The sequence below is a fragment of the Ictalurus punctatus genome, chromosome 4, assembly GCF_001660625.3.
Source record: "Ictalurus punctatus breed USDA103 chromosome 4, Coco_2.0, whole genome shotgun sequence".
Taxonomy (NCBI): Eukaryota; Metazoa; Chordata; class Actinopteri; order Siluriformes; family Ictaluridae; genus Ictalurus; species Ictalurus punctatus.
In genome coordinates this window covers 3,365,248-3,389,939 of record NC_071284.1, presented here as the reverse complement: position 1 = coordinate 3,389,939, position 24,692 = coordinate 3,365,248, and the positions used below count along the sequence as shown (strand labels likewise).

Below are 24,692 nucleotides of genomic sequence, written 5' to 3'. Positions count from 1 at the left end.
AGATGTCATGTATCATTAAGTGTATGTTTGTCTGGCACACTTCTCGCTGTTATCAACCCCGGACAGAGCCGCACAACTACTATTACTATGCAGCCGTCTTTTCTCATGTTAATGAGTCCCTACACCCTCCCCGTCTCCACCCGTACACCAGCCTGCTCATATTTCCACACTCTTACATCCACTGCTACTATTTTCCACCTCGGTCTCTCCTCTCTTTCCCTTCTAAAGCCTTTCCTAATCTTCGCACCATGCACATTCATCCATCTTAGGTCTCTCCGTGCTGCGGCTGCGACGCCCGCATCACGCCTGCATCTCAGCGTCTCACACACAGGGTCAGAGATTTAGCATAATTTATCACATCAGCATCAGTGTGAGATATTCACGGTGGCCACGAGCAGCCTGTTCACGCTCCTGCTGCTTCTGATTAGCATCTCATTTCACACAGCCGACTTTGTAAAAAAAAAAAATAATAATAATAATAATAATAATAAAATCCCCCCCCCCCCCCCTTGCTGCTGTGGTCCTGCTGAGATTAACCTCAACAGTATGAAGATGAGTAATAATGGTTTTAGAGTTTGTTAGTGTATGTTACATTAATAATAGTAATGTGATCAAAAATACTACTAGGCCTACTACTGCGTCAGGGTAACAAACAGAAACGTCATATGAACTTCACACGTGAATAATCACACGATTCACGTGGGGTTTTTAGACGTCGTGTTATTTTCACACATTTTTCACGTCATTTTTACCCCCGCATATGATTCATTTTTCAACGAACGAAACATTTCATCGCGATTTTTTCCATGCATTTGGTTTTTCACGTAACTTTTCCACGAAATATCTTTTCACGTGATTCCCACCCGCCCTCCCTCCCTCCCCACTTTGATTGCTCATCACAATCCCACGTGAAGGCCAACTCATTTTCACGTGTTGACTTTTCACATGTAGCTAGTGAATGTCTTTTTTCCCCCTTCTATTCCCTTTATCGTGATCACGTCCTTCACGTGAGGTCACGTGACGTTTGCTTGAATTCACGCCTTAATTTCCGAACATAACCTTGCGATGCACGTTCACACGTGATCGCACTGTAATCGCATGAGGTCGCATGCGATTTCAGGGTGTAACGTTGAATAAAATACATACATTACGCACATGAACACGTGAAAAAACACATCGCACGTGAAACCTAGGTGAGGTTTCTGTAGAAATAGTGCAGAACGCTATATTGTACGGATTATTCGATCGCATTATTACCGAGCCACGTGTGCTTTCTTGTTACACCCTGTTTTTCTTACTTGACATAACCTACTTTTGCGTTTTTGTATGCTACACGTGAAGCTTGGTGACTGTGTGAACATTAGAGACTGAATCCATTAGAGTTTATCTGGGAATCAGGAAAGGCCTGGGCCTCTGATAGATGAGCAAATCCAGTTGGCCATTAAAAAGTCATTTCAGAGACAGATAGGCGGCAGGTTCTTCCTACATCTAATACGGAAAACTAATGCTCTCAGAGGGGAAGAGTGAATAAAAAAAACAGAGAGGCTTAAAAAAACAGGTTGTGGAAATTTCCTGAAATAAAAAGACAACTGTACGTGTTTTAGTATGTTATTGTAAAGGTTTAACCACTGAGTATTACTCACACTCCTCCCCTCCCCTCCCCATCATACTCGGGCTGTGCTGGTGAGATTTAATGAGCAGGACCTGGTGTAGCATCTTAGTTCCTGGAAGATCATTATAATAAGCGAAACCTGCTTCAGTGGAGAGAGACGACATGGAGCAGAGTGCACACTTGGCCAGTTCATTAATGACTCAACTGAAAAATAATGGTGATGTCACTGCAAGCTAATCTTCTGTGCAAAACATAGCAAGAGATCAGAAGTGAACAATATGCAAACATGTACAATGTATTGAAACCTTCATTAATCCACTGGATTATATAGAACTGGAAAGCCATCTCTCCTGTGACAAATATATATATATATATATATGTATGTATGTGTGTGTGTGTTATATGTTAGCACTGAGAAAAATAAAACGTCTGAGGATATGGGTTCTGCCACTTTAAAAGGAAATGACATTGCGAGGCTCATGCATAAAGATGAGCTGGCCTTTCTGTACATGCATCATAGATCATATATCAGCAAGAGCCATCTATCAGAGGCAGAGAGGAGCTGAAATCACCACCATGGCCCCGTCTTACCCAATATTAATACTAGAGAGAGAGAGATGGGGGGAGGGATGGAGGGAGGGTTACAGTCATGCAGCAACTACAGCATGCTCCTTTTTCTGCTTCCTGTCACTGCTGCTTATACAAGCAGCACTCATACCTGAGATCACTAATCGCTCGAGATGTATTTCACCCACTGATCAGCATGCGCTGTGAAATTAAAATCCATCCATCATCGTTTTACAGGCCGGTGCCAGAAAATGAAGTTAAGATGAAGAGAACGCACAGCAACTCATGGGGATCGTCCAAATGTCCTACAAAACATCAATTACCTACCTCCAGATCTTCGTTTCAGTCTCTTTCCTAAAATCCGATTTACAATACATAAGCAGATCAAGTCTAGTCTATGTGTGCTAATATCTTCCAACTACACACTGCCCACACTGCTCAACATGTCTGCCAGAACAACACACGGTTTCAGGCACAAAATGTCTGCCATAATCACAGAGCTCTGCTGGATCTCTGCTTCAGGGGATCTCGGGACTCCGTTTTTTTTTTTTTTAAATCTTGCCGCATAAAGACGATCCAATCTCGCTTGTACTATTAAAAAACACGGCCAGTGAACAGCTCCTATTCACACGAGGCCGTTAATATTAATAATATCTTCCTCGCTCAAAGGAAACTCATCTGGTTAAATGTCACTAGTTTAATTAACGACTGGTCTTGGCTGACCTCGGCAGTAAGAGAGGTCCTCTAATGCTAATGCCATGCAGGCAAACTGGAATAATTTAGCATGTTAAACACAAAGTCAATTAACCTTCTGCAGCAGCCAATGACGCTCTTCCTGCTGACCAACCCCCCCCCCCCCTTTCATGTTGAGAATCATCTCGGTCTTGTGATGCTGATGAGGGGATAAATAGCTTAAAGACTCATTAGGGGAAAAAATGCTTTCTCCAAATCCAAGATATAATGGCTGTGTATTGATTACATTTAAAAACTGGCCCTGGATTAAAGCTACGAGACTAAAGTTATGAGTGCAGGTATTACAATGCTCACATAGCTATCAAGTAAAAATTCATCCATCTTGGGTTTTTATTTTTTTTTTCTCCATTACCCATGATTCTCTGACTGACTCTACCACTTTCATTTCAGCGTTGATGTCTGATCCTATCGGATCCGTATTTGATTTCAAAGCCTTTTTGAAGGCGCTGATGTGGAAACAAAGTGCCTGTGACTGACTGCTCTCTTACAAACACAATCAACTGCTCTCTTTCAACCGAAGCGCTTGTTTCTAGTGTTCCCCCACAGCTTCAACCCCCTCCACCCTTCCCCTCTGCTTCTCTCTTAATGAGATGCGAAGAAATCATTCTGAGGTGAGATGTAATTTAGACCTCATCTCCCAGCACCCCAACAGGCAATCACATATACACACACACACACACACACACACACACACACACACGTGCAAACAAAGGCAGATAAACGTCTGTATTCTCTTTTACTGCAGTTGCAGCCTCAGCCAACATGTAAAACCATGTCACACATACACACATTTGTCTTACTATCCTTGTGAGGACCTTCCTTTGACATAATTATTAATACAGCTAATTAATGCTATTCTATACACCTAAATCTAATCCTACCCCTACGTAAACAAAAATGAAACCTTTGGTCCCTGTCTCACTTTTTTTTTTAATCAAAGCTGCAGTATTGTGTGAAAAGGCAGTTTTCTACTTGGTGACCAAACAAATGTCCTGAAAGTCAAAACCGTTGGATATTCCTATCCCTGTGAGGATATCTGGTCCCCACTAAAATATAAAAACATGCCCCCCCCCACCACCACACACACGAACTTGAATTTCAGTTTGAACCTTAGCTCCATTGATTTTCTCAGTTAACCTCCATCGATTTCCAATTCTCTTGCCGATCGCCCGTTTCCTACAAGCTCAGTGTACAGTAATCTGCTTACTGACGAGCCGTACGGATAAGCAGCACTGCAAGAAATTCTTAGAAATTCACACGAGACGTCATCCGATTTTATACAAACGACGTCGGATAAAAGTTAAAAAAACAAAACCCTAACTCCAACCCTCTAAACCGATTTTGTGTGAACGGTTCTGAAATTTACAAACCAGCAACATCAGAGTGGGTCAGAACTAAATGATGGTCTAGTAAAATGAAACAGACTTTATTGAACTTGAATGCTTGGTATAAGAGAGGACGGGAGAGACAACTAGCCCAACGACTCGCATGATAAAACACAAGTGCATAATGAACATGTACATTATTTGGCAATTGCAACAGTAACAACATTCCCAGGAGCACATACAGTAAACACGAGTCTTTCACATCAAGTCCAGACTCGGATATGAGAGTACACAGAACGATCTCCCCTACTCGGGAGGGGGGAAAAATAAAAATAAAAAAAATCAATTGAAACAACGTGATATTTGGAATGCAAACTTTGTATAAATATAACATCATTGGTTTGTTTTTTTTTTTGTTTGTTTTTTTAAACATTTGTTGGTTCAGTTTTAACATTGGTTGTTTTGAAGAAGAGCAGAAAAGAATATTGGTTCATGGATTTTTATTCACAGTCTTCACAGTAGTCTTGGAGTGTGTGGGCAGAGCTGCAGCGAGATGAAGGGACAGGGGGCTCTGGCTACCGTCTGTAGTCATTAAAGCTTCAGCAAAAAAGCGAAATCAAGCATGCATCTTAGTGTCAATACAAAACTACATTAGCAGCACACTGTGTTTCGTCAAAAATAAACCCCAGTACATTTAGTAGAACAGACAAACAAACAAACAAAAGCATAAACAAACAGACAAAAATGACAGGCCAGTCACGGAGATATAAAAGTGAACTATCTCCATCTATTTTACAAACTGCAATGGCTGAACTACGGTTCTGTCCCATACCCTCAGCAAAGAGGCTTCGGGGTTTTTGGTTTTTATGGTTTGTTTTATATACGAGGTCACAAATGTTCTAAGTTTAAACAGTTTTCTCCTAGCTGGCTCCATCATCTAAAAAGGTTTCCATTCCTTAAAAACAGTAATATTTTTTTTTTCTCAAATATAGTTTTCCCCCATCCTTTGTATGCACCAATGGTACTTAATCTTTGGATTTTCCATTAAAGCAATACTGTGAGTTATTGTATTCATCAGTTACATTATTGTTGTTGTCACAATATATGGCAAGTGCAGAAACATTCAGGAAAAAAAAAAAAATACATTGTTCAAGAGGAGTAAGAAACTACATTTGAAAGTGAAAAAGAGGGCGGTACAGTAAAGAGGGTAAAAAAGTTTAAGTGCACAAATTAAAGAAGAAGAAGTTTAAAAGACAACCAAACGAAGAACATTTCGTAAATCTGCATCGACGGAAATTCATTTACAGATATGGTCGTTTCACTTGGCTCAGTGCAGGAGGGAAGGTTGTACAGTAACAATGTTGAACTACATTAGAGGGGGTCAAATGTAAAAAAAATTTTAACATTGGCATGGCTGGAAGCAACCTCAAGTGTCTTTGACTGGGAAGGTACAAAAATTAAATATACAAGTCATTCCTTTTAAATCTACCATACACTTAAGTCATTGAATTCAACAATCTACGCAACACCAAAATGTCAATACATGTTTCTATCATTAACACAATGTTTTTTCACCCCCCCCCCAACCCCCCATAAAAATCTATCCTTTTGCTCACAAAGTCTGCATTACTCTTTGTGTCTGGACAAACACGTGTCCGATATAAAAAAAAGGAAAAGAAAAAACATAAGGTTCAGTGACAATGCAAACCAGGTTGTGACATTTCCAATACTAACAATTTCTTTTCTTTTTTTCCCCCGGGAATTCTTTTTTCTTTTCTGTTGGTATGCATCAGAACGACTTTTTTTCCCCAAGACACTAATGTTCAGTAGCAGAAAATGAATACATGTTGACCTGAGAGTAGACAACATTAAAATACATTACATTAGTTTAGTGAGCCGATATTACATTATTTTAACACTTACATGGTGGGGGGGGAAACTAATTTTTGTGTAAGTGTATTTTAAAAAATAAAAATAAAAAAAAAATAAAAAATAAAAAAAACACAACAAACAGACTTTTGGTTAGTTAGTCATTAGGTAATTATAAAACCATCTTAGGTTCTACTCCGGTCCTTAGCTGTGCACACTTCAGTTTCCAAACAGTGTTTACGTATTCTCAAGTTTAAACTGACCAGCATATTGACGTGAGAAAACATTCTACTGACACTTTTTTGGTTACAAGCATTGGAAACATAAGGTATATCCTACAGGATCCAGTCCATTTAAAAGTCTTTCAAACTATCACCAGGTTCTTGTTTCATGTTTTCTCCAGTTATCTTCCATCACTGTACGTTTTCCTTTCCAAATCATCCTCTTTTTTTTTTTTTTTTTACCAACACAATAAGTCTGTGGCAAGGCAGATAAAATTACAGCTATAACTGTAATAGTCTGCATGTAGCCTTTGGCTGCAGGATACTATGTGGATGACTTCTCCTCTGCTGCTCCATCATTGGTGGAACTCCCACTAACAGAGTCTGTTGGTTTTAAACTAATTACATTGCCATTCAGGCTTGAGGTAACAGTTGAGTGTAAGGAAACTTGTACTGAAGGAGAAGCTGGGGTACAACTGGATTGTGCTGCCCCAGATAAAGCTGTAGAAGTTGATGGAGTTTGGGAAAGCTGATCTGTTGGTCTGGATAGGCAGGAGATGGCAGAAGGACTATCTGAAGCAGACTGCTTGGGCAGAGATTTTGAAGGGGATTTTGGGTTGCTGGGAGGGTTTGGCTGCGAGGTAGATGAGGGACTAACATGAGGTAAGAGGCGAGAGGCATGCTCTTTGGCATTCAGGTGCTCCACTGCTCTCTGTCTGTGCTGACGGTACTCCAGGTGCTGAATGAGCTCTTCATTCCCATTGAGAGAGATCTCACAGGCAAGGCAGTCGTATAGACAAACATCCTTACCTCCTTCTCTAGATGCCCCTTTGGAGACAATACATTGGGTGATTAGAAAGCCATCATCCAGTTGCTTAGTGGTGCCAGAGGAGAAGGAAGAGGAACCTTCTCCATCTGAGCTGGCTTGCTTCTCTTCTGGTTTGGATAAGTTCAAGACAAGGTCTTTGTTATATGCCATGTCCTGAGAGTATGTTGTAGCAGAGATTTGGCTAGCTTTTGGTTTTTGGGACTGCTGCAATAGTTGTTTTTTTTGGAGCTGTAGCCTATGGTGCATTAGTGCACCCTGCAAATTGTGCTGATATTGTTGGAGAATGGAGCCCGGGGACAAACCCATTAAAGCCTGTGGCAGGACTGGGCTATATTGAAACATGCTGTCCATACCAAACATGGGCTGCAGAAAGCTTCCAGTGAGAGCTGCGGGAATCTGTGGAGAGAACATTGGAGGGAATCCTGGCATAAGACAGGGCAGGAGGGGATTCGAGAGCAAGGGAGTCTGATCTGTGTTCCCTGCTGCTTGCAGAGTCTGGAGCTGACCCAGATCAACGTTGTAGTCCTTGACAGGTTTTGGTGTAGATGCAGCTGGTGTTAAAGATTCTTGTTTTTCCTTACTGATAGAATAGTTTGAATGAGTAGCACTGTCAGCGGAAGCCCTTTCAAGCTTTTCCAAGGGATTCGTGCCATTTTCAGAGTTGCTCTCTTTGGACAATTGGAGCTGCAATTCTGACTCTATAGGCTTTGGGGGTGAGACAGAATTGTTTGTGCTGACTGGGGTTTTGTCATTGGCCGCTGACATGGATGAAGAAGACAACGTGTTAGGCTTGCTGCTCGGCCCGTTTGAGGCGGGATCAATGGGATCTATACGTAAAAGTCATAAAAATAACATGTTTAGAACCAGTGCAGAAGAAACCACAATGCAGAAAAATACATTATATTTTAAAGTCATGCTTTGTTACGTTTAACAATAAAATTTTAATTCTATAAAAGAGAAGTATTTTATTGAAATACAATACCTGGTTTTGTTGAAGAGCTTGATAATGACTTGCTGCCAGTCCCTGGTAAACCAGTAGTCAGTAGGTTTGAATACTGAGGGGTAGTATGACTGGAGGTTGCTGAACTCTCTGTGGACTGTGTTTGGACAACTGCCATGATCTCGTTTGCCTTTTTTAGATTACTCATCTCTGGTTCAGTCATCTGATGAGGAACACTTGCAAAATCTTCAACTTCCCTGTCTCTGTCTATTTGTCCACCTAGGGCTTCTTTTACTTTTGCAAGATGCTGCTGGGAGAAGACGTGGTCCCGCACAGAGAGACAGCCACTGTACTTAACACAGCACAGAGTACATTCTGTTTTGGGCCTTTCGTTGCGTGTACTCTCTGTGCCAAATTGCTTGGCAAGGCTGAGCTTGGCTTTTTTCTCCTTCGCACGTGCATTCTGAAACCACACCTGTACTACCCTCTTGGGAAGCCCGATGTCATTTCCCAAGGCTTCACACTCCAACATGGTAGGGGTTTTGTAGTCACTGAAGCAAGCTTTGAGCACTTTGACTTGCAAGTTGCTTAGTTGAGTGCGATAGCGTCTTTGACCAGGTCTATCACTGTCTATGCTTTGACTGTTGGAACCTCCAGGAGAGGGGGAGGCAGGGTCGGCTAAGCTTGAGGTCTCACTATAATCCAAGACCAAATCATTTTCATAATCCTTTGCATTGAAACTCATTGCAGGGCTAACCAGCCCTGAGGATATCTTGTCTTCATTTTCTGAAGAAGCCTCTCTCTCAGAACTACAGGACAAGTTATCAATGCTATTCTGTTTTCCCTCAGAGTAATTTTCTTCATCAGTAATGGTTCCATTAGGGACTATGTTCATTGAAGTACCTTTATGGTTATCTAAGTTGCCACATTCAAAAGACTGTTGGACTGAGGTGGATGACCCTTCCAAGTCCTTCACTCCTCCGCTTACTAGGGGCTTTGGACTAGGATCCCGATGGTGTGAGGACAGATCCATGCTTTTACAAGTTGGAGAGTCTGGACCATTCAGCCCATCACTTGTGTTTGGCATCTGTGAAGAGTTAGAAAAATTGAACAAATCCATTTTCATTTGAGAGCCTTCCTGGTCTTGGGTCATACTAGCTATTGCCATGCTGAATCCTGCATTCTTTGCCTCATGCCAGTGCCGTGAACGTATATGGGCATCAAGGGCAGTTTGTGCCTTAAACAGTGCGCGACAGAACGGGCAGCGTCGATGGGCTTGAGCTGGACCCAGACCACGAAATTGGCCTTTTCTTTCACGAGCTCGAGTGTTCTGGAACCACACTTGAACAACTCTTTTCTTGAGACCCACTTCCTGGGAAATGTGGTCAAGCATTTGCCGTGTTGGATTGGAATCCAAGAGGTATTTCTGGTATAATATCTCCAGTTGCTCTGGGGTAATGGTGGTCCTCATTCGCTTGTCCCGCTGGGAATCATCCCCGCTGTGCTCCCAGTCATTTTCCAGAGCACTAGATCCTGATTTGGGCTCAAGCCTCCTCTTCAAGGAGTTTACAGTTGAGTCTGGAATGGTTGCAGTTGTAGGTGAATTGAGCGAGATCTGTGGAAAAGCTCCAGAAAGTACCTGCCTTGCCACCAGAGGATTGGTTGAGTCAAAAAGCATAAGGGGGATATCCATCGTGCGGTCCAGGAACTGTGGAGGAACAAAATGATTTTGAGCAACAAGGAAGTGCATCTGCTGATGTTCTTGCCAGTGATCAAAAGATGGGAAGCTCAATTTGCAATGAATGCAATGGTAAGGCGACATCTGCTGTGCTTGATTTAGGTGTTGTTGCTTAGTAGAAGGACTTGCTGAACTCATTTGAGAACTCTGAGATGGAACCGGGCTTGTCTGGGTCATAGATGGGTTAGTTTGTTGGTGTTGATGCAGAGGGGATTGGGAACTCATTTTAGAGCATGACTGTATATTCTCGTCATTAGGACGCTTTGTCTGTTTATATGCTGCTTCGAGCTTTGAATTTTCAAGACAATGTTCAGGGCCACAAGAAGCTTGTGTCACCGGTTTAGGATCCTCGGTCTGGGAAACAGAGAGTGTGTCAGGGTCTGACTGCTCTTTGTCATTAGGCTTTCCATCTGTGCTTAGCTCAGTACAGTTTGGGAGGCTAGAACTGGAGGGTGGTGGATTGAAACTTGAGGTGTCATGCGGACTGTAAGGTTTAGGATCCAAAAAAAGCTCGTTTTGATGACAGGATACGTCATCACTGTCATCTGTAAAGCACACTTTTTTCTGATGACTGATTAGATCGAAAATGCGTTGAAACACCATGTTGCATTTCTTGCACTCATAGCTGCTGTTGGCAGTACGAATATACCGGTCATTAGAAAACTCTCTGCACTCGCTCTCTTTTCCTCCATCTCCTTGGTTCTCATAGCTTTTCCTGGCTTTCTGACGGGCATTTTGAAACCACACCACAATGACACGAGTAGGAAGATTGAGTAGGTTTGAGAGTTGCTCAAATTCATCATCTTTAGGGTAAGCATTTGCATCAAAAAAATCTTGAAGGACCCTTAGCTGGTAGTCATTAAACCTGGTCCTTGAGGACCTCCTTCCTCCTGAAAACTCTGGTCTTGGAAGTTCAGGAGAGGCTGGCCTGGAATCCACTTTGACATCTTCTAATGTTGTTATGGGTGGGTTATTGAAGTTATATGGGGAGTCCTTATTGCGTTGGCGCTCCTTGAACAGCGTGTTTCTGAACCAGTGCTTTATAACTTTATTTGGCAAGCCAGATTTGTTGGCCATCTCTTCGATTTGGTCTTCATTTGGGGAGTTATTGATGTCAAAGTACTGCCGCAGAACTCTTAATTGATCATCGGTGATCCTGGTTCGAGGTCTTTTACCCTGCTGTTGCAACATAGCAGGAGTTAACTGCTGCTGATAAAGCTGGGCCAAGTCAGATGTGAGACCAGCCTCGACTGGTGGAAGATGTACAGGTAGTTGAGGGGGCAGAGCTGGAAGGGGAATGGAGTGCATGAGGAGTGGAGGGAAAAGTGGCAAGTCAATGGGTAAGGGGATTGGCGCTAATGGGACTTGGGGATTCGAGACAGTAGGGGGAGTAACTGTAGTTGTGGAGGCAGGAATGCATGACACAGGTTTCTGTTGAGTTGGATCTGTTGGAGGGAGTGCAGGTGAAGCAGGGGAAGGCAAAGATGGAGAAACATCAGGAGTTGAAGGAGTAAAAGGAAAAAGCTTGTCATATTGTTCTCTGTAGTCTTTGGCAAATTTCTCTACTGACTGTATTGGCAAAACAGATTGGTGAACATGCTCTTTATGGCTCTTTAGAATCAATGCATTTGAAAAGCGCTTCCCACAGGATTCACACTCAAGCTTCCCAACAGAGTCTGAATTATGCACCTCTTTGGTGTTGAGCGTTGTCTGTCCATTTGGCACAACCTCGGTCGGAGATCTCTGATACTGCTGCTTATTTTCATTAAATTGCATGACTAACTCAAACCCTATGTTCTCCAGCAAAGCTTTTGAAACATTTCCAGGTGCATCATGAGCTACCCTTGGTGGAATTAAATCTGTGAAAAATTCTCCACTGTCCTCATCCTCAACCTCATCCTCAACCTCATCTTGTGCTTTAAAGTCAACAATATTATTGTTTGAGGTGGGTTTATGCAACTCCTTTGTTTCTTTATTACTGTTTCCATCTATGCCTTTGTGAATTTGAGAATCAGAGGTCAGTAGCTGTCCACTAGCTTGTTGAGGAACAGGAACATTGTCCTCAGGAGTCAGACTCACAGACTGGTGGGAAGTGCTAGCTGCAACTCCGTTCAGAGGCTGTTTACATGAAGAGATAAGGCTACCCTGCTGGGATGGCTCAGAACAATTTTCAGGTGCTACAGGCTTTGTTTTGCTGAGGTTCAACTCTTTTAGGTTTAGCTCAGGGCTAATCTGAAACTCCCCTCCTGGGATGAGAAATGGAAGCAGCAGCTGCTGTTGCTGCTGCAGTGGAAGGAGAGTATCTGTTGTGATGGGGAAGTGGTGAAGAAGTGCTGGATTGAACAAATGGGACTGAAGAAGAGCTGCTTTCTTTTGTAGCTCCTGCTGGATCTGTGCTTGAGCCTGTGCTAACTGTTGCTGCTGTAATTGCTGCTGTTGTTGTAGTAATTTATGTTGATTTGTTGTTGACATGACATCTACCACTGGTTTCTTTTTACTCTCCTCAGAATGTGACGAAATGCTGATAGTTGATACAAGACCATGTTCATTGCTTTGTTGGTGCTTTAACTGAGTCTGGTCAAGAGCTGCTGAAGTAGTAGAACTTGTGTTGTTCATAGCATTTGTAGGCTTCAAAACTGTAGGGGAGCTGGCTGTTGCATTATCTGAAACTACTTTACGAAGCAAAGGGTTAACAGAAGTCGAGCTAGATGCAGAGGAATCAAGTTTGGCTGCACGGGCTTTGGTTTGGTGTAGTACAGATCGCATGTGAATCTCTAAGGTGGAGCTCTGGCTGTACGCTACATTACAAATGCTACATTTGAAGGGTTTGTGGTCAGCACTGCTGCTGACAGACTCTGGCAAGGCAGCCGAAGAATCCTGCACCGAACGCTTCACTTTGTGCAGGTGTGACACGGAGTTATAGTGCACCAAGAGAATGTTCTTTTGTGTGAAAGATTCCTTGCACACGGTGCATTTGAAAGGTCTTGATGGATCCAGGAATTTCTCTGTAGAGAGGTTTGGCCCTTTTCTCTGAGGCACAACTGAAGGCTTTGGATTGAGTTCAGCGTCTTCTCGAGCTAAACTCAATACACTCTCAGGTGGGCTTATTTTCTCATCCAGGTCACTTTCTTCATCTTCTTTCACCTTTTCCTCCTCAAAGGTTCCCTGCTCTTCATCAAGTCCTTGGTCTTCAGAGACTAAGAGGTCTTCGGTCATCAACAGACTGCCACAGAGTTGCTGCAGCTGGATCTCACTTAGCTCAAGATGACTAGTCTCTAAGTGCTTCTGCAGGGCCTGTATTGTTCGAAAGCTGCGCTGGCAAAGGCAGCACATAGTGGCAGCCCTGATGGCATGGTATTGAGAATGCTGTTGCAACTTTTCAGCAGTTTTAAAGGCAAGGCTACACTGACTGCACCGGTATTTGTAGACATGGCGATCAGAAACTGGCATTTGAAGTCTCTGGCTGTGGAAGTGGTTGACGTGCGTTTGGAGGGCACTAGATGATGTCAGGACTTTGTTACAGCCTTTCAGCCAGCAAGGGAAAGCAGCAGTGTTTTCCTTTGTGGATTCGGCATCTTCTAAGGGCTGCTTTAGTGCTTTTGCCATCTCTGGTCGACATGTGGTCACTCTCTCTTCTTCGTCTTCACCTTGTTCTAATAAACAAATATTTTTTTAAAAAACCTTTAAAAAGTGTAAACTTTTATCTTAGAACAAGCACATTGAGAGCAGATCTGGCTCCGTTAAATTTTACCATTATATTGTTGATGGTCGAACGAATTCTCAAGTTTAGAGACACATTTTGTCTAAACAAATTCCTTTAAACAATTTTTTTTTTTAGCATGTTATAAGAAATAACATTGTATACACTTACAGACTCAAATGTTTTCAATTTCAATTATGCCCAACTGAGAATATTTAAGGATAAAAACATTAATTGCAGGAACTGGACACAACAGCGTGCATGTGCTGTTCAATATCTTTTTGCTGTTAAATGGTCTGCACTTATATAGCGCTTTTATCCGAAGCGCTTTACACTGTGTCTCATTCACACACACACACACACACACACCCCAATGGTAGCAGAGCTGCCATGCAAGGCGCTAACTTGCCATCGGGAGCAACTTGGGGTTCAGTGTCTTGCCCAAGGACACTTCAGTATGTGGAGTCACGTGGAACGGGAATCGAACGACCAACCCTACGATTAATGGACAACCCGATCTACCACCTGATCCACAGTCGCCCCATAAATTCCTGTTAAATTGCTTTTAAATTCCACCACACTCTCATAGTGGGACTTAATTATTAAAGTTGAGACTGGACTCCTACTTACCAGTATCAGGTCTTTTTATTCCATTGCAGCTGGAATCTGCCTTTGTCTGCTGGGTATTAGAGTCTGGCACTGGTAGAAACATCTTCTCAGGCAGCACATCTGAAGCAATCACCTGAAAAAGATGGAGGAGGAGGAAAAAAAAAAAAAAAAAAAAAAAAAAAAAAAAAAAAAAAAAGGGAGTAAATGCTTGCCAGGCATTAAAGTCATTTCAGCATTTTACACCATGTAATTATGCTATTACTTCTTCAGGACCAGGAAGAGGAACAGGCGAACATCTATCCATTAAGACTGCACTGTGCACGATCACTTAATAATGTAATATAAAGTTCAATACTATTTTTTTAAGCATCTGCTAAAGACTGGCGCCAGCTGGACCTTATCTACCGAGCAGTGTGGTACAGTAACAAAAACGTGATTATTATTTTCATCACCCATAGAATAAGAATTGCTTACTCTGCTTCGCCTGGGTACCAAGAGTACCAAGCAAAGACATAACAATACTACTGAAAACTGCTGTGCCATGTTCTCTGCAAGAAATCCATTTCGCTAAGCTATGCAGTATCATCTTAGACTTATTAGTATGTCAGAATACCATACTACAATGTTTACTTCATGTAGTCGTTCGCTATTGGGAATGATAGAATATGATTTGGGATGTACCCCAGGTAGAATCATAGATAGCTTTTCTACCTAAAACCAATCTTTAGCCATTGTGTCTGACAACCTTCTCATTATGTTGACTACAACAGACAATCTGGAAAGTTCTGCTTAGTCTGCTGCGTACGTCTGTTTTATTATTTAATTAAATGCTAGGTCTCTTAGCAACTTTATCATACGTGACAAGTCTCAAATGCACAGAACATGTTGCTTACTGATTAGAATTACACCAAACAATGTATTTTTCGCTAACCATGCTAGTTAGATTTTTTTTTTATGGGTGTGTGAGTAAGCTATAACAGTAAACTACATAAGTTACAACATGATAATTATGGCAATGCAAGAGATTTTAAATGCAAGAGTCGTTCTCGAAAATAAAGGAGTAGAGGATTTGATCTTTTTATTTCCTTTTCCTTCATGTATACAAGAGCATTCTTGTACAAAAATGTAGTAATCATTTTCCCCTTTAATTTGCACCCCTGGCTTGTTTGTTTTTAATGTTTTCATACCGTGAAAACATAAAAATGAATGGTTAACGGACAAAATACAGTACCACTGAACTAGTTTCATGTCGTATTGCACGGTCAGGTGGACAAAATGTTATAGTGGTACACAAAGGTGCTAACAGAACTGTTCTGTTTTTTTTGTTTTTTTTTAATGATTGGAGAAAATCTGGCCTTAGAACAATTACGAGTGGAACACGGCATACACTGTAATGATAACAGTTGTTTTTACAGTCATAACTGTCACTATTCTAGTCTCTCAAGTTAGTTGAAATTGAACTCTAACCCCTATTTTGTTGGCTCCCATTTGGACCAGTTCTTGTTTTTTAATGCGCTGTGAAAAAAAAAAACCCTCAATTAGACATCACAACAGAACTCTGGTCACGAGAGCAACACTTAACAGAGTTCACAGGTTAAGTGTAATAGGACGCCCTTCCTAGTATATAACAATGTCTTTAGACATCTCCCTTCCAAATAGGCCTATCATTTACCCCCTCGGCTTTAAAGTGTGGAAATCGATGCATCTGGGAGGCAGAGGGAAATTCAGGCCTGAGAGCTAGAGAGGCACACAACAAAACAAAATGGCTGCCATTATCATCATAAAGCCCACCATTTGAGGAAGATGCTTCATTAGAGGATAGAAGCCAAGCACAGAGACCTTCTCAAGGTCACATTTAATTTAAAGCACATAATTGGGAAGCACAGTTTGTAACAAGAACCACCTAGCACTGGATAAGGACTAATGAAGCTCAATTATTTTCATTACCTTATCTCAGTGGAGGAGGAAAGAGTTGGGTGGGTGGGTTGGGGGGGGGGGGGGGGGTGTAGGGACGGGGGGGGGGGGGGGGGGGGGCAATGAAAGATGGATATACAATGCAGACAGACCAGATCAAAACCAAAAGGTTAGGTAGTTTTTAAATATGTTGAGTGTATTTCATTAAACAAGTGCTATTATAACTACGAATGTACTCTGAAAAAAAAATATATGAGGTGTTTATGTACTTTTGCCATATGTAGCTCACATCCTGTCATTAGACATACATTATTTCAATATTTGTGTTTGGTTTCCTTCTGTAAAAGTTGTACCAAGATTATTGGCATGCTTCTCTTAAAGGGGAGGCTATTAAAGGAGAGAGAATTATTATTTAACCATGACTCTCTCTTTTTTTTTTTTTTTTAAAAGACACAAGTGGACAACCATCAAGAGTTTTGTATTGTGTCTATGCCTTTCTGATCAGAACATACTTCTTATTGCACATGGGTCATGAAAATGCTGTCGAAACTGTCTTAATACAACCTAAAACCCAGTTTGTCACGATCTGGTTCCCCCTACTGTGCATCATGGTTGTCATAGTGACAGAACCATTTGCTTATACTTCCTGTTCCAGTCTCCACCTCTGTGTGTTTTATTGGTTAAATTCTCACTGCAGCTTTGCCTCGTTTGCCCCAATTAGAGCGTCTACTTTTACCCGTTTTCTTTATAGTTTTGCCCTCATTTCTCTTTACCTGTTTTGCTCTTTGTCATTTTTTCCCCTCATAGAAAAAAGAGAAACCTGAGAACAAAATCTGGAATTCACACCCTCTGACCCTTCGTATCATAACATCCATCTCAGAGCTCAAATCCCAGCTTAAAACGTATCTGTTTTCTCAGTGTTATTTGTCCTAATGTGTTGCTAGGCATCTTTCTCAGTGACTGTACTATCTGTACTGCGTTTTTCACTTTCTGTGTCTGATTGTTCATTGTTTTAAATATTTTGTGTTGATCCATGACTGTTCATTCAGTGTTTATACATCATTCTATTGCTATTGTAAAGCGTCCTTGAGCTCTGGAAAGGCGCTATATAAATGAAACATTATTATTGAGATCTGTATAATAACCTGTTTATATACTGGGTGTGAAACAAAGAGGGCTTCCTTTGCCTCATATTTGTGACCCATTTACACAAACACCTGCACGAAAAAGCCAGAGTTTAACTGGTTACACAGAAGCAGGTCATCATCTGTTAATGCGATATTTTCGTGGCACATGCTGGCTGTATCTGCCCGTGGCGCCGTCACCGTGTCTCACCGCGTTAATGAGTTTCTGCGTGCAGTCTGCGGTGACACTGTGCAGGTGTGTGAGGTGAGAGCGCATCAGAGCAACACTGCGCAGCGTGTCCTGGCACAGCGGGCAGCGGAGAGTGGGCTGCACAGCATGCTGGATCATTACATGACTCCTCAGACGGCCGAGATCGGTGTGACAAAATCGGCAGAATGGGCACTGACGGACCTGAGAGAGAGAGAGAAACGAGAAAAAAGGAAAGAGAAAGCAGAGACGTTCGATTTGGTGGAAAAAGGTGTTGTGAAACACTGATTCATAACAAAAAAAACAAAAAAACAAAAAAACAAAAAAAAAAAAACATTTTCTATGGGGAGGAGGTCTAATCTAACCTGCTCTGTGGAGATCTCTTCCTGTGCCCGGGGGCGTTTTGCAGGTACGGTGTCATCCGTGTCTCCAGACGCAGGGCGCTTGGGACTGACAGACGGCTCATTCGGTTTCTTATCTCCATGTATGGGTGCTTCTAAGGAGGAAAAGAAAACACACACAGTTTTGATATGAACCTCATCACATTCTCTGGAACTGGCTATGCACTATACTCAGCTTTCAAAAACATTTTGCGCTATCAGAGTTAGAAGGACGCAAGTAAGAAAAGCCACTAAGAGGAGTTCATTCTGACCCGTTTTCTCCCCCTCTTTGCTTGCGTGCTTGGTCTGGTCCGCCTGGTCAGAGGTAATCTCAGCGGGTGACTCCATCTCATTCACGTTTGCTAAAAAAAATTAAAAGGGGGGGGGTTGAAAGGAAGAGAAAATGTTGACCACAATATAACTTCACGGTGTATTTTGTTACTTTAGTCAGCATGAGTGTTTTTTTTTTTAATTGTAAAAAATATATATATATATTTTTTTTAATAGGTCATCTTTTTTTTTTTTTGTTCCCCAAAAGTATCTCAGACTTTCTTTGTCTTTGTGTTTTGGGGGTGTGAGATCACATTCTAACCTATAGGGGTCAGTCTACACTATCAGGGTGCTCACTAGCTTCAACACACACACAGCAAATTATGTAGACAAGCGACTGCTTTGCAGGTGCCATTCTAAAGCAAAAGAGAAGAGATGAGAGATATAAAGAAAGAGATGAGGCAAAAGAAAAGCAGAAGCTCTGTTGCCATTATGTCAGCAGCTTCATCTGACCGAAGGGGGTTTAAAAGTCACAGGAGGGAGATAATGCTGCACGAGCTCACGAGGGTCACTCACTCAGAGTGCACTTCACTCCAAATTGGAAGAACTGTTAAATCGTTTGAAAATGGCACAACGGGCTTAGCAGCTTTTCAAAAAGAGCATACACGGATTGTTCACAACCGCGCCACTACATTTAGTTTTATTCTGCTTCCTTCACAACAGCTGAAAGACAAACCTTCACAAAAGAGGACAGAAAGATACTCTGTTGTTCTTTTTTGCAGTGTCTAAAAGAGGACAAGACACAGCGCCTCAGGACATGCACTTCACTCCCTTCACTCTGTCCTCCCCACAGCCCTCGCTCCCTCCCTCCCTCCCTCTGTCGTCCCCTTCTCGCCTGCTTTTTCTGGCTTTCTGCTTCTTTAGCGCAGTGATTGTTCATGGGCGTGGGGGAGGGGAGGAGAGGAGAAGAGCTGATTTGGGTAGGTGTTTGAGGATTAGAGTCGGGCCAAAGCCAGAGGAGACAAAAAGCCATGAGGGCTGTCATAACAGACCAATCAAAGCGCGGCTGAGGGATCCGCTTGCAGTTCTCAGAGAGCCTGATTATGACAAAGAGAAAGACCGACCGAGGGAGAGGCCAGCTGAACACCAATTATCCTGACAGCCGTGCTATTGATTTCCTATCAGACCTACACAGCCATAAACACAGGACACATAATCTGAAAGAGTCAAATCCGCTCTACTTATGAACGCTCCGCTGGACACGTCACACACTCGCTCTCGCTCGCAAATACGCCCGTTTTTCTGATTTGTCTCTTGGCGGATTCTTTTAGTTGAACATTTTAACAAAGAACAATGACTGAAAGAGCAAGTGCATTCATGTGTAGTTAAAACGGGTGATAAGAAATGCACGATTAAGAGAAATACAAGTAAAAATGTGCCACAAAAAAAAGGGCATATGTTGAATTTCCACAAATGGGACGCACTCAAGAGAATTAGTCGTTAATAGCAGTTAATACACGCCTGTTAAGACTGTATTTAATATCTATTCTCATGAAATACAACGCAAGTGACAGTAATTTCTTTCAAAGTCGGTGATAATGATGTGCAGCTATCATCACTTAGCACAATGCATGTTTCATATTTCCACCATTTAGATCATTAGCAGAGAATTTGCAAAGCAATTTTCCTCCACTGAAAAAAAGAAGGGAGGAAACAAAAAAAAAAAAAAAAAAAAAAAAAAAAAAAAAAAAAAAAAAACCCAGCAACAAGAGAGATCTAATTTCTCCGGCTATAAAAACAAACGTCCAGACTGATTAAACTTGTACAATCAAAGCCGTGCGGTTCTTTTGGCTTGTTTCCATTTCGCACAAAAGAAAGAAAGGAATCAAAGAGAAAACGAATCCGCATCGGGGCGGTGAGGTCAGCCTGGCCAATAATGAAGTGATAAAATGCACTCACACGTGCTAACAGACTCCATACGCACTGGCGGCACACACACCTCATCAGCACTTCCTGCTCGGCTCGGGGATCGGTATACAAATGCTCTGTGCCATTGATCCGTTATTGATTACAAATTAGGAAATGCCCTGGTGTTCTTACTGAGATCGATAGTGAGCCATTGAGGCACAGTGATCCACTCCAGCGCTGTTTATTCAGTCGCAGCGTCGCTAAGAGACTCAGCAAGGCCAGTCACTTATCACAGCTTTCACGTTACACACCCGAGTCACACGGAAACGCAAGCCAAAGGCTTTGTGTCACCACTTGCTGTGGGTTTTTTTTTTTTTTTTTTTTTTTCTCCATGCATTTTGATCAGGGGGAAAAAAAAAAATAAAAATTCCGATGCTCTGGGAACATTTGTCAGATTCCTTTGAGGATTTGTTTGGTAAGAACTAAAGCTGCCATTAGGGCTTTTATTTGTTAATGGCTACTGCGTGTTGGCTTTTCAATTACTGGCATCACAGAAGGCTATAATATGCAAATGAGACCTCGAACAAATCACTGAACAAATCACCATGTGGCTATTTTACCTCCCACGGCCATCTAACGTGACTATTATCGTGAAGGTTTCGATGAATCACACGCAGTATCCACGTGATCCATCTTGAACAAGCATTATTTTCTAGTCAAAACAACATATATATTCTGATATACTGCAAAGCAAATATGATTGCTATATTGCGCAAAAGTAATCCACAATCTGGTGCCATGAATATTGTTTTATCTTAAAAAAGTAACTTGTTCTATGGTCTCCTGTCTGGTCCTGGGACACGACAGGCTTCGGATTCCAGTGTGACCCTGACTAGAACAAAGTGCTTACTGATTTGGTGATGCACTGCTGAATGATAGATTTATTCTCTTGTACCAAACCATTTTTAGGCATCTCTCATGCATTTCAAGCGAACATTACAGGAAGCTTCTCCTTAAAGAACAAATCAAGAAATTAACCTAAGGACGCGCAAAATCGTGCAAATCGAAACAAACCTCACAGTGTTCACTTCAACGTGTATTAGGCCATGAGTGACTCTCTCCTGTGCGCTTTCTCCTTCTTTTTCCCGGCAGAGATTAATTAGATAGCATTAATGAACTCATTGCTCATTAGTAGGTGAGGCCTTTATCGGCTGCATTGACTGGACACCGCCCCTGGTAAGGCCTCCTTCTGGGCAGTGAGGATGTAACAAGTCTGATTATTGGCAGATGAATTAACACGATCAATTCCTGCCATTCTCAACAAAAATCTCTCCCTCCCATTCACTCCCTCTTTCTCTCTCCTTCTGTCTGAATGCTGGGATTGAGCTTTCGTTTAAGCCATTAGCTGAACCGATTTGGGGTTTGAACCAAATGCTAATTGACTCTGCCACCCGCGCCTGTCAATTACCTCGCAGTAAATAACCACACGCTCTCTTGTTCTCTTTACGTCCGGCTTTGCGGTTTGTCTCCCAGCCCCTCCCCCTCAGCCGTTCTGCCATCTTTTACAGCAGCACCACAACACTGGGGACCAACCAGGGCTGGTCCATAGAGCGCTAATTTAAACATTTTGTATGGCAACAGAAAACATACTTTTTAAACACCACCATTGAATTTAAATACCTCAAACTACAGAAATATTTTACTGTATGACAGAATTTTGCTAATACTTCCTATGAATCCTACGTTCATGATGCATTATAAATGCATTTATAACATCTTATACACCAGCATTATTAGTTTATAATGTCTGACATTTCATTATAAGCTCACGTCAGGTCGATGTCAGGTCAAATATTCCTAAGACTAACTCTGACAGTAACTGTACTGCATTACAGCAGACACACTTGGCTGTGGATTTGACAGGCACACAGATTGTCCAACTATGCAGTGTTATTTATGTGCCACTTAATTGCGTAAGCATAAAATGAAAATTAACGTTTGACAACAAATTCCTCGGCTGTCTCTGTAGCTTTGTGCAACTACAGAAATTTGATTTTAAAATCTGTAATTGCTGACAAATGCACCCTTTAGTGCAGATGAAAAATGTATAGATGCTTATGGATCATGAAAATTGGCATTAATTAGGGAAATATGTAATAGAACACTGAAAGAATATTTGGATAACCAGAATATTGGAACATTTCCACTTTTATATACTATGCATACATCATATATTGTATTTGGCAGACCCTCTTAGACAGAGCAACTAACAAAATGTGTAGTATAATAAATTGTTTTGTCTTTTAGCAAAGAATAAAAGACAAAGCATGTCCCATGATCATCCTGAAACACCTCTCTTTACTCTTTTCAACCAAATATGCAAGATGTAATTAGCAATTTCCTGAATTCTTACTGAAAACGCATTTTTCTGTTTCACAGACCGCTTGCCTAAATATTCGACACATATTTAACTTACAAGAAACTGAACTGAGGAATCGTTGCAAACCTCTACACGTCCCACTCTCACCAGTATCTTTACCGTGATTCTTTCTGATCTCAAAGATGGCACCAAGCTCCTCCTCTTCATCCTGGAGGCCGTTCTGGATTCGCTGCAGTCGCAGGAGTCCCTCCCCTCTCTGGTGGCTCAACGAATTGGCATGCTGCACCAGACTGAGGCTGTTTTGGGTGGAGTAATCGCACAGCGCACAGTGCAGAGAGCCGCCGTCAGACACGGCTTCCTCAAACTGCTGCAGGTACTGCGCAAAAAAGAAAAGAAGAGAGATGTGCTAGGCAGGTGCTTGTGCGTTTTATTCATAATTTTTACCAACAAGACAAACTGCATTAATAAAAAAATAAAAAAAATAAAAATAAAAAATAAAAAAATAAAATAAACAGTTCACATTCAACTGCCGAACATTACTATATTTACTCTCTTTATATACTTGAATCATACAGCGAACCATCTACGCAGAGGCAGTGATGTATACAGGACATATAAACAAAGTTACTTGTTATACAGCTATAAACTGACTGTCTTTAAAAAAAAAAAAAAAAAAAAAGACACAAAATCATAGTGTACAATCCTAGACTGTTCTTTTTTTTTTTGTTGCCAAAATGCCTTATTTCTGCTTAAAAACATACCTGAGGAGTGTTAATCTGCCAGCGTCCTACGTCCTAATTTGAGTGTAATGCATTAAAATGATAGGAAACCTACAAAAAACAGCACCGCACGCAGCAAGAACAAATCTTACTTCACGTCGCGCATTTTACTTTAAAATAATTACCTCCCCATCAAGTATTTTATTTTATTTATTTTTTTTACTTCCCAGAGCTCACTTTTAAATCGTTCAAAAGCAGACCTCATGTGTATTGCAATTGAGAGGAAGATGAAAACCCATCAGGGTGTTCTGAACTACAGTAGCTAGTCATCTTACCAACACGTAACCAACATATTTTGTTTCCCTACGTAAAATTAGCGCTAATTTAGCCGTGTAGAATCCAACAATACAAACATTATAATGTCTTCTGTGGGCTGCGACAAACAGTAAGTTCTTTAAAACACAGTCTCACACACACCGAGCGCAAGACCGGTTTGCTTGCTTTACTACTAAATGCTAAACTCATTGGATATGTACTGGGCTAATGGGTCACATTAGCAAGAGGGAAAAAATAACACACCATCAATCTCCATTACTAAACAGACCACAGAAGCCTGAGGGCAAAATCGCAATTCCATCCTCAGCTTGCTTAGCCTGTCCCAGCAGTCCCATGAATGAGAAAGAAGGTCTTAACTTTACCTATAACAAGTTAATAAAAGGTAAAATTCCAGTTTACATGTTTTAAAAAAAGATTAGATTGTAGAGCGTGTGGACGTGTGCATGTTGGAGCTGGACGATAGGAGTAAGAAACACACGTAAGCACTGTCTGGTGTGCAGCCGCAGCTGACGGTTAACATATATTTGGCCTCCAAAGTGGCGGACTACACTGCAGCGAAACCATAATCTACCAGTTAAATATGAACATGTGTTCATGTGATAGATTGATGTCAATCTGAGAACAACTTAGCAGTTGATAACTCTTGTTTCGGAGCACAAAAGCTGCAGTACTAAGTGAAAAAGGAAAAGAACCAATGGCGTGGCTGATTGTGTGATGCAGCCCAACGTGAACTTACCACTGTTGCCATCTCAAAATGGATAATTCTCCTATAACAGCATGTCCCAAAGAGTTTGTTTCGATTTGTCGACGATTAATTTAGTTAAAGAACATGTGGCAAAACATCCGCAATTTAAGTTATTATCTGCTTTCTCTTATGTTATAGCAGCTACAAAGTTATTCCCTCACTAGCCCCTCCTTTTTCTCTCTTCAAGTTAATAAGACAAAAAAAAAAAAAAAAAGGCTTATCATGCTAACAAGAAACAAGAATGCACCAAGACCTCTTGAAGACAGTCCTGTGTCCGTGGCAGAAAACCTAGTGAAAACTACTCCGTCCATAAATGTTTAATAAACATCCCCTTAAGGAAAACCTCACCATATTTATCAACAATGAGATGTTTTCTTTCTTAAATAACAACCCTTTTTTTAATCACTTTATTATTAGTCTTAGGTTACGTGTTCAAGAGTGGAGAAACAATCAGCAACTTTCTAGAACCAGTTAGCTTATCATGAAGCATTTACTTCCTCGAAGAAGAAAATTGCCAATCGAATTGTTCATCAGTAGAGAGTTTG

At 41.4% G+C, this 24,692-nt stretch overlaps 1 protein-coding gene across 2 annotated transcripts in view; it reads right to left on the bottom strand.

The window, feature by feature from the left end:
* Positions 1–4,342: 4,342 nt before the first annotated feature.
* Positions 4,343–24,692, bottom strand: part of zfhx3a (zinc finger homeobox 3a) — a 33,595-nt gene continuing 13,245 nt past the window's right edge. The window contains exons 3-9 of one of the 2 annotated variants that reach the window (XM_017466393.3): positions 22,495–22,723; positions 18,062–18,151; positions 17,775–17,905; positions 17,413–17,613; positions 14,185–14,296; positions 8,159–13,507; positions 4,343–8,003 (exon numbers count right to left, since the gene is read on the bottom strand). In XM_017466393.3, the coding sequence (XP_017321882.1) occupies positions 6,673–8,003; positions 8,159–13,507; positions 14,185–14,296; positions 17,413–17,613; positions 17,775–17,905; positions 18,062–18,151; positions 22,495–22,723 (7,443 nt within the window). In that variant the 3' untranslated portion in view covers positions 4,343–6,672. The remainder of the gene's footprint in view (positions 8,004–8,158; positions 13,508–14,184; positions 14,297–17,412; positions 17,614–17,774; positions 17,906–18,061; positions 18,152–22,494; positions 22,724–24,692) is intronic. The other variant, XM_017466394.3, reaches the window with a different exon arrangement.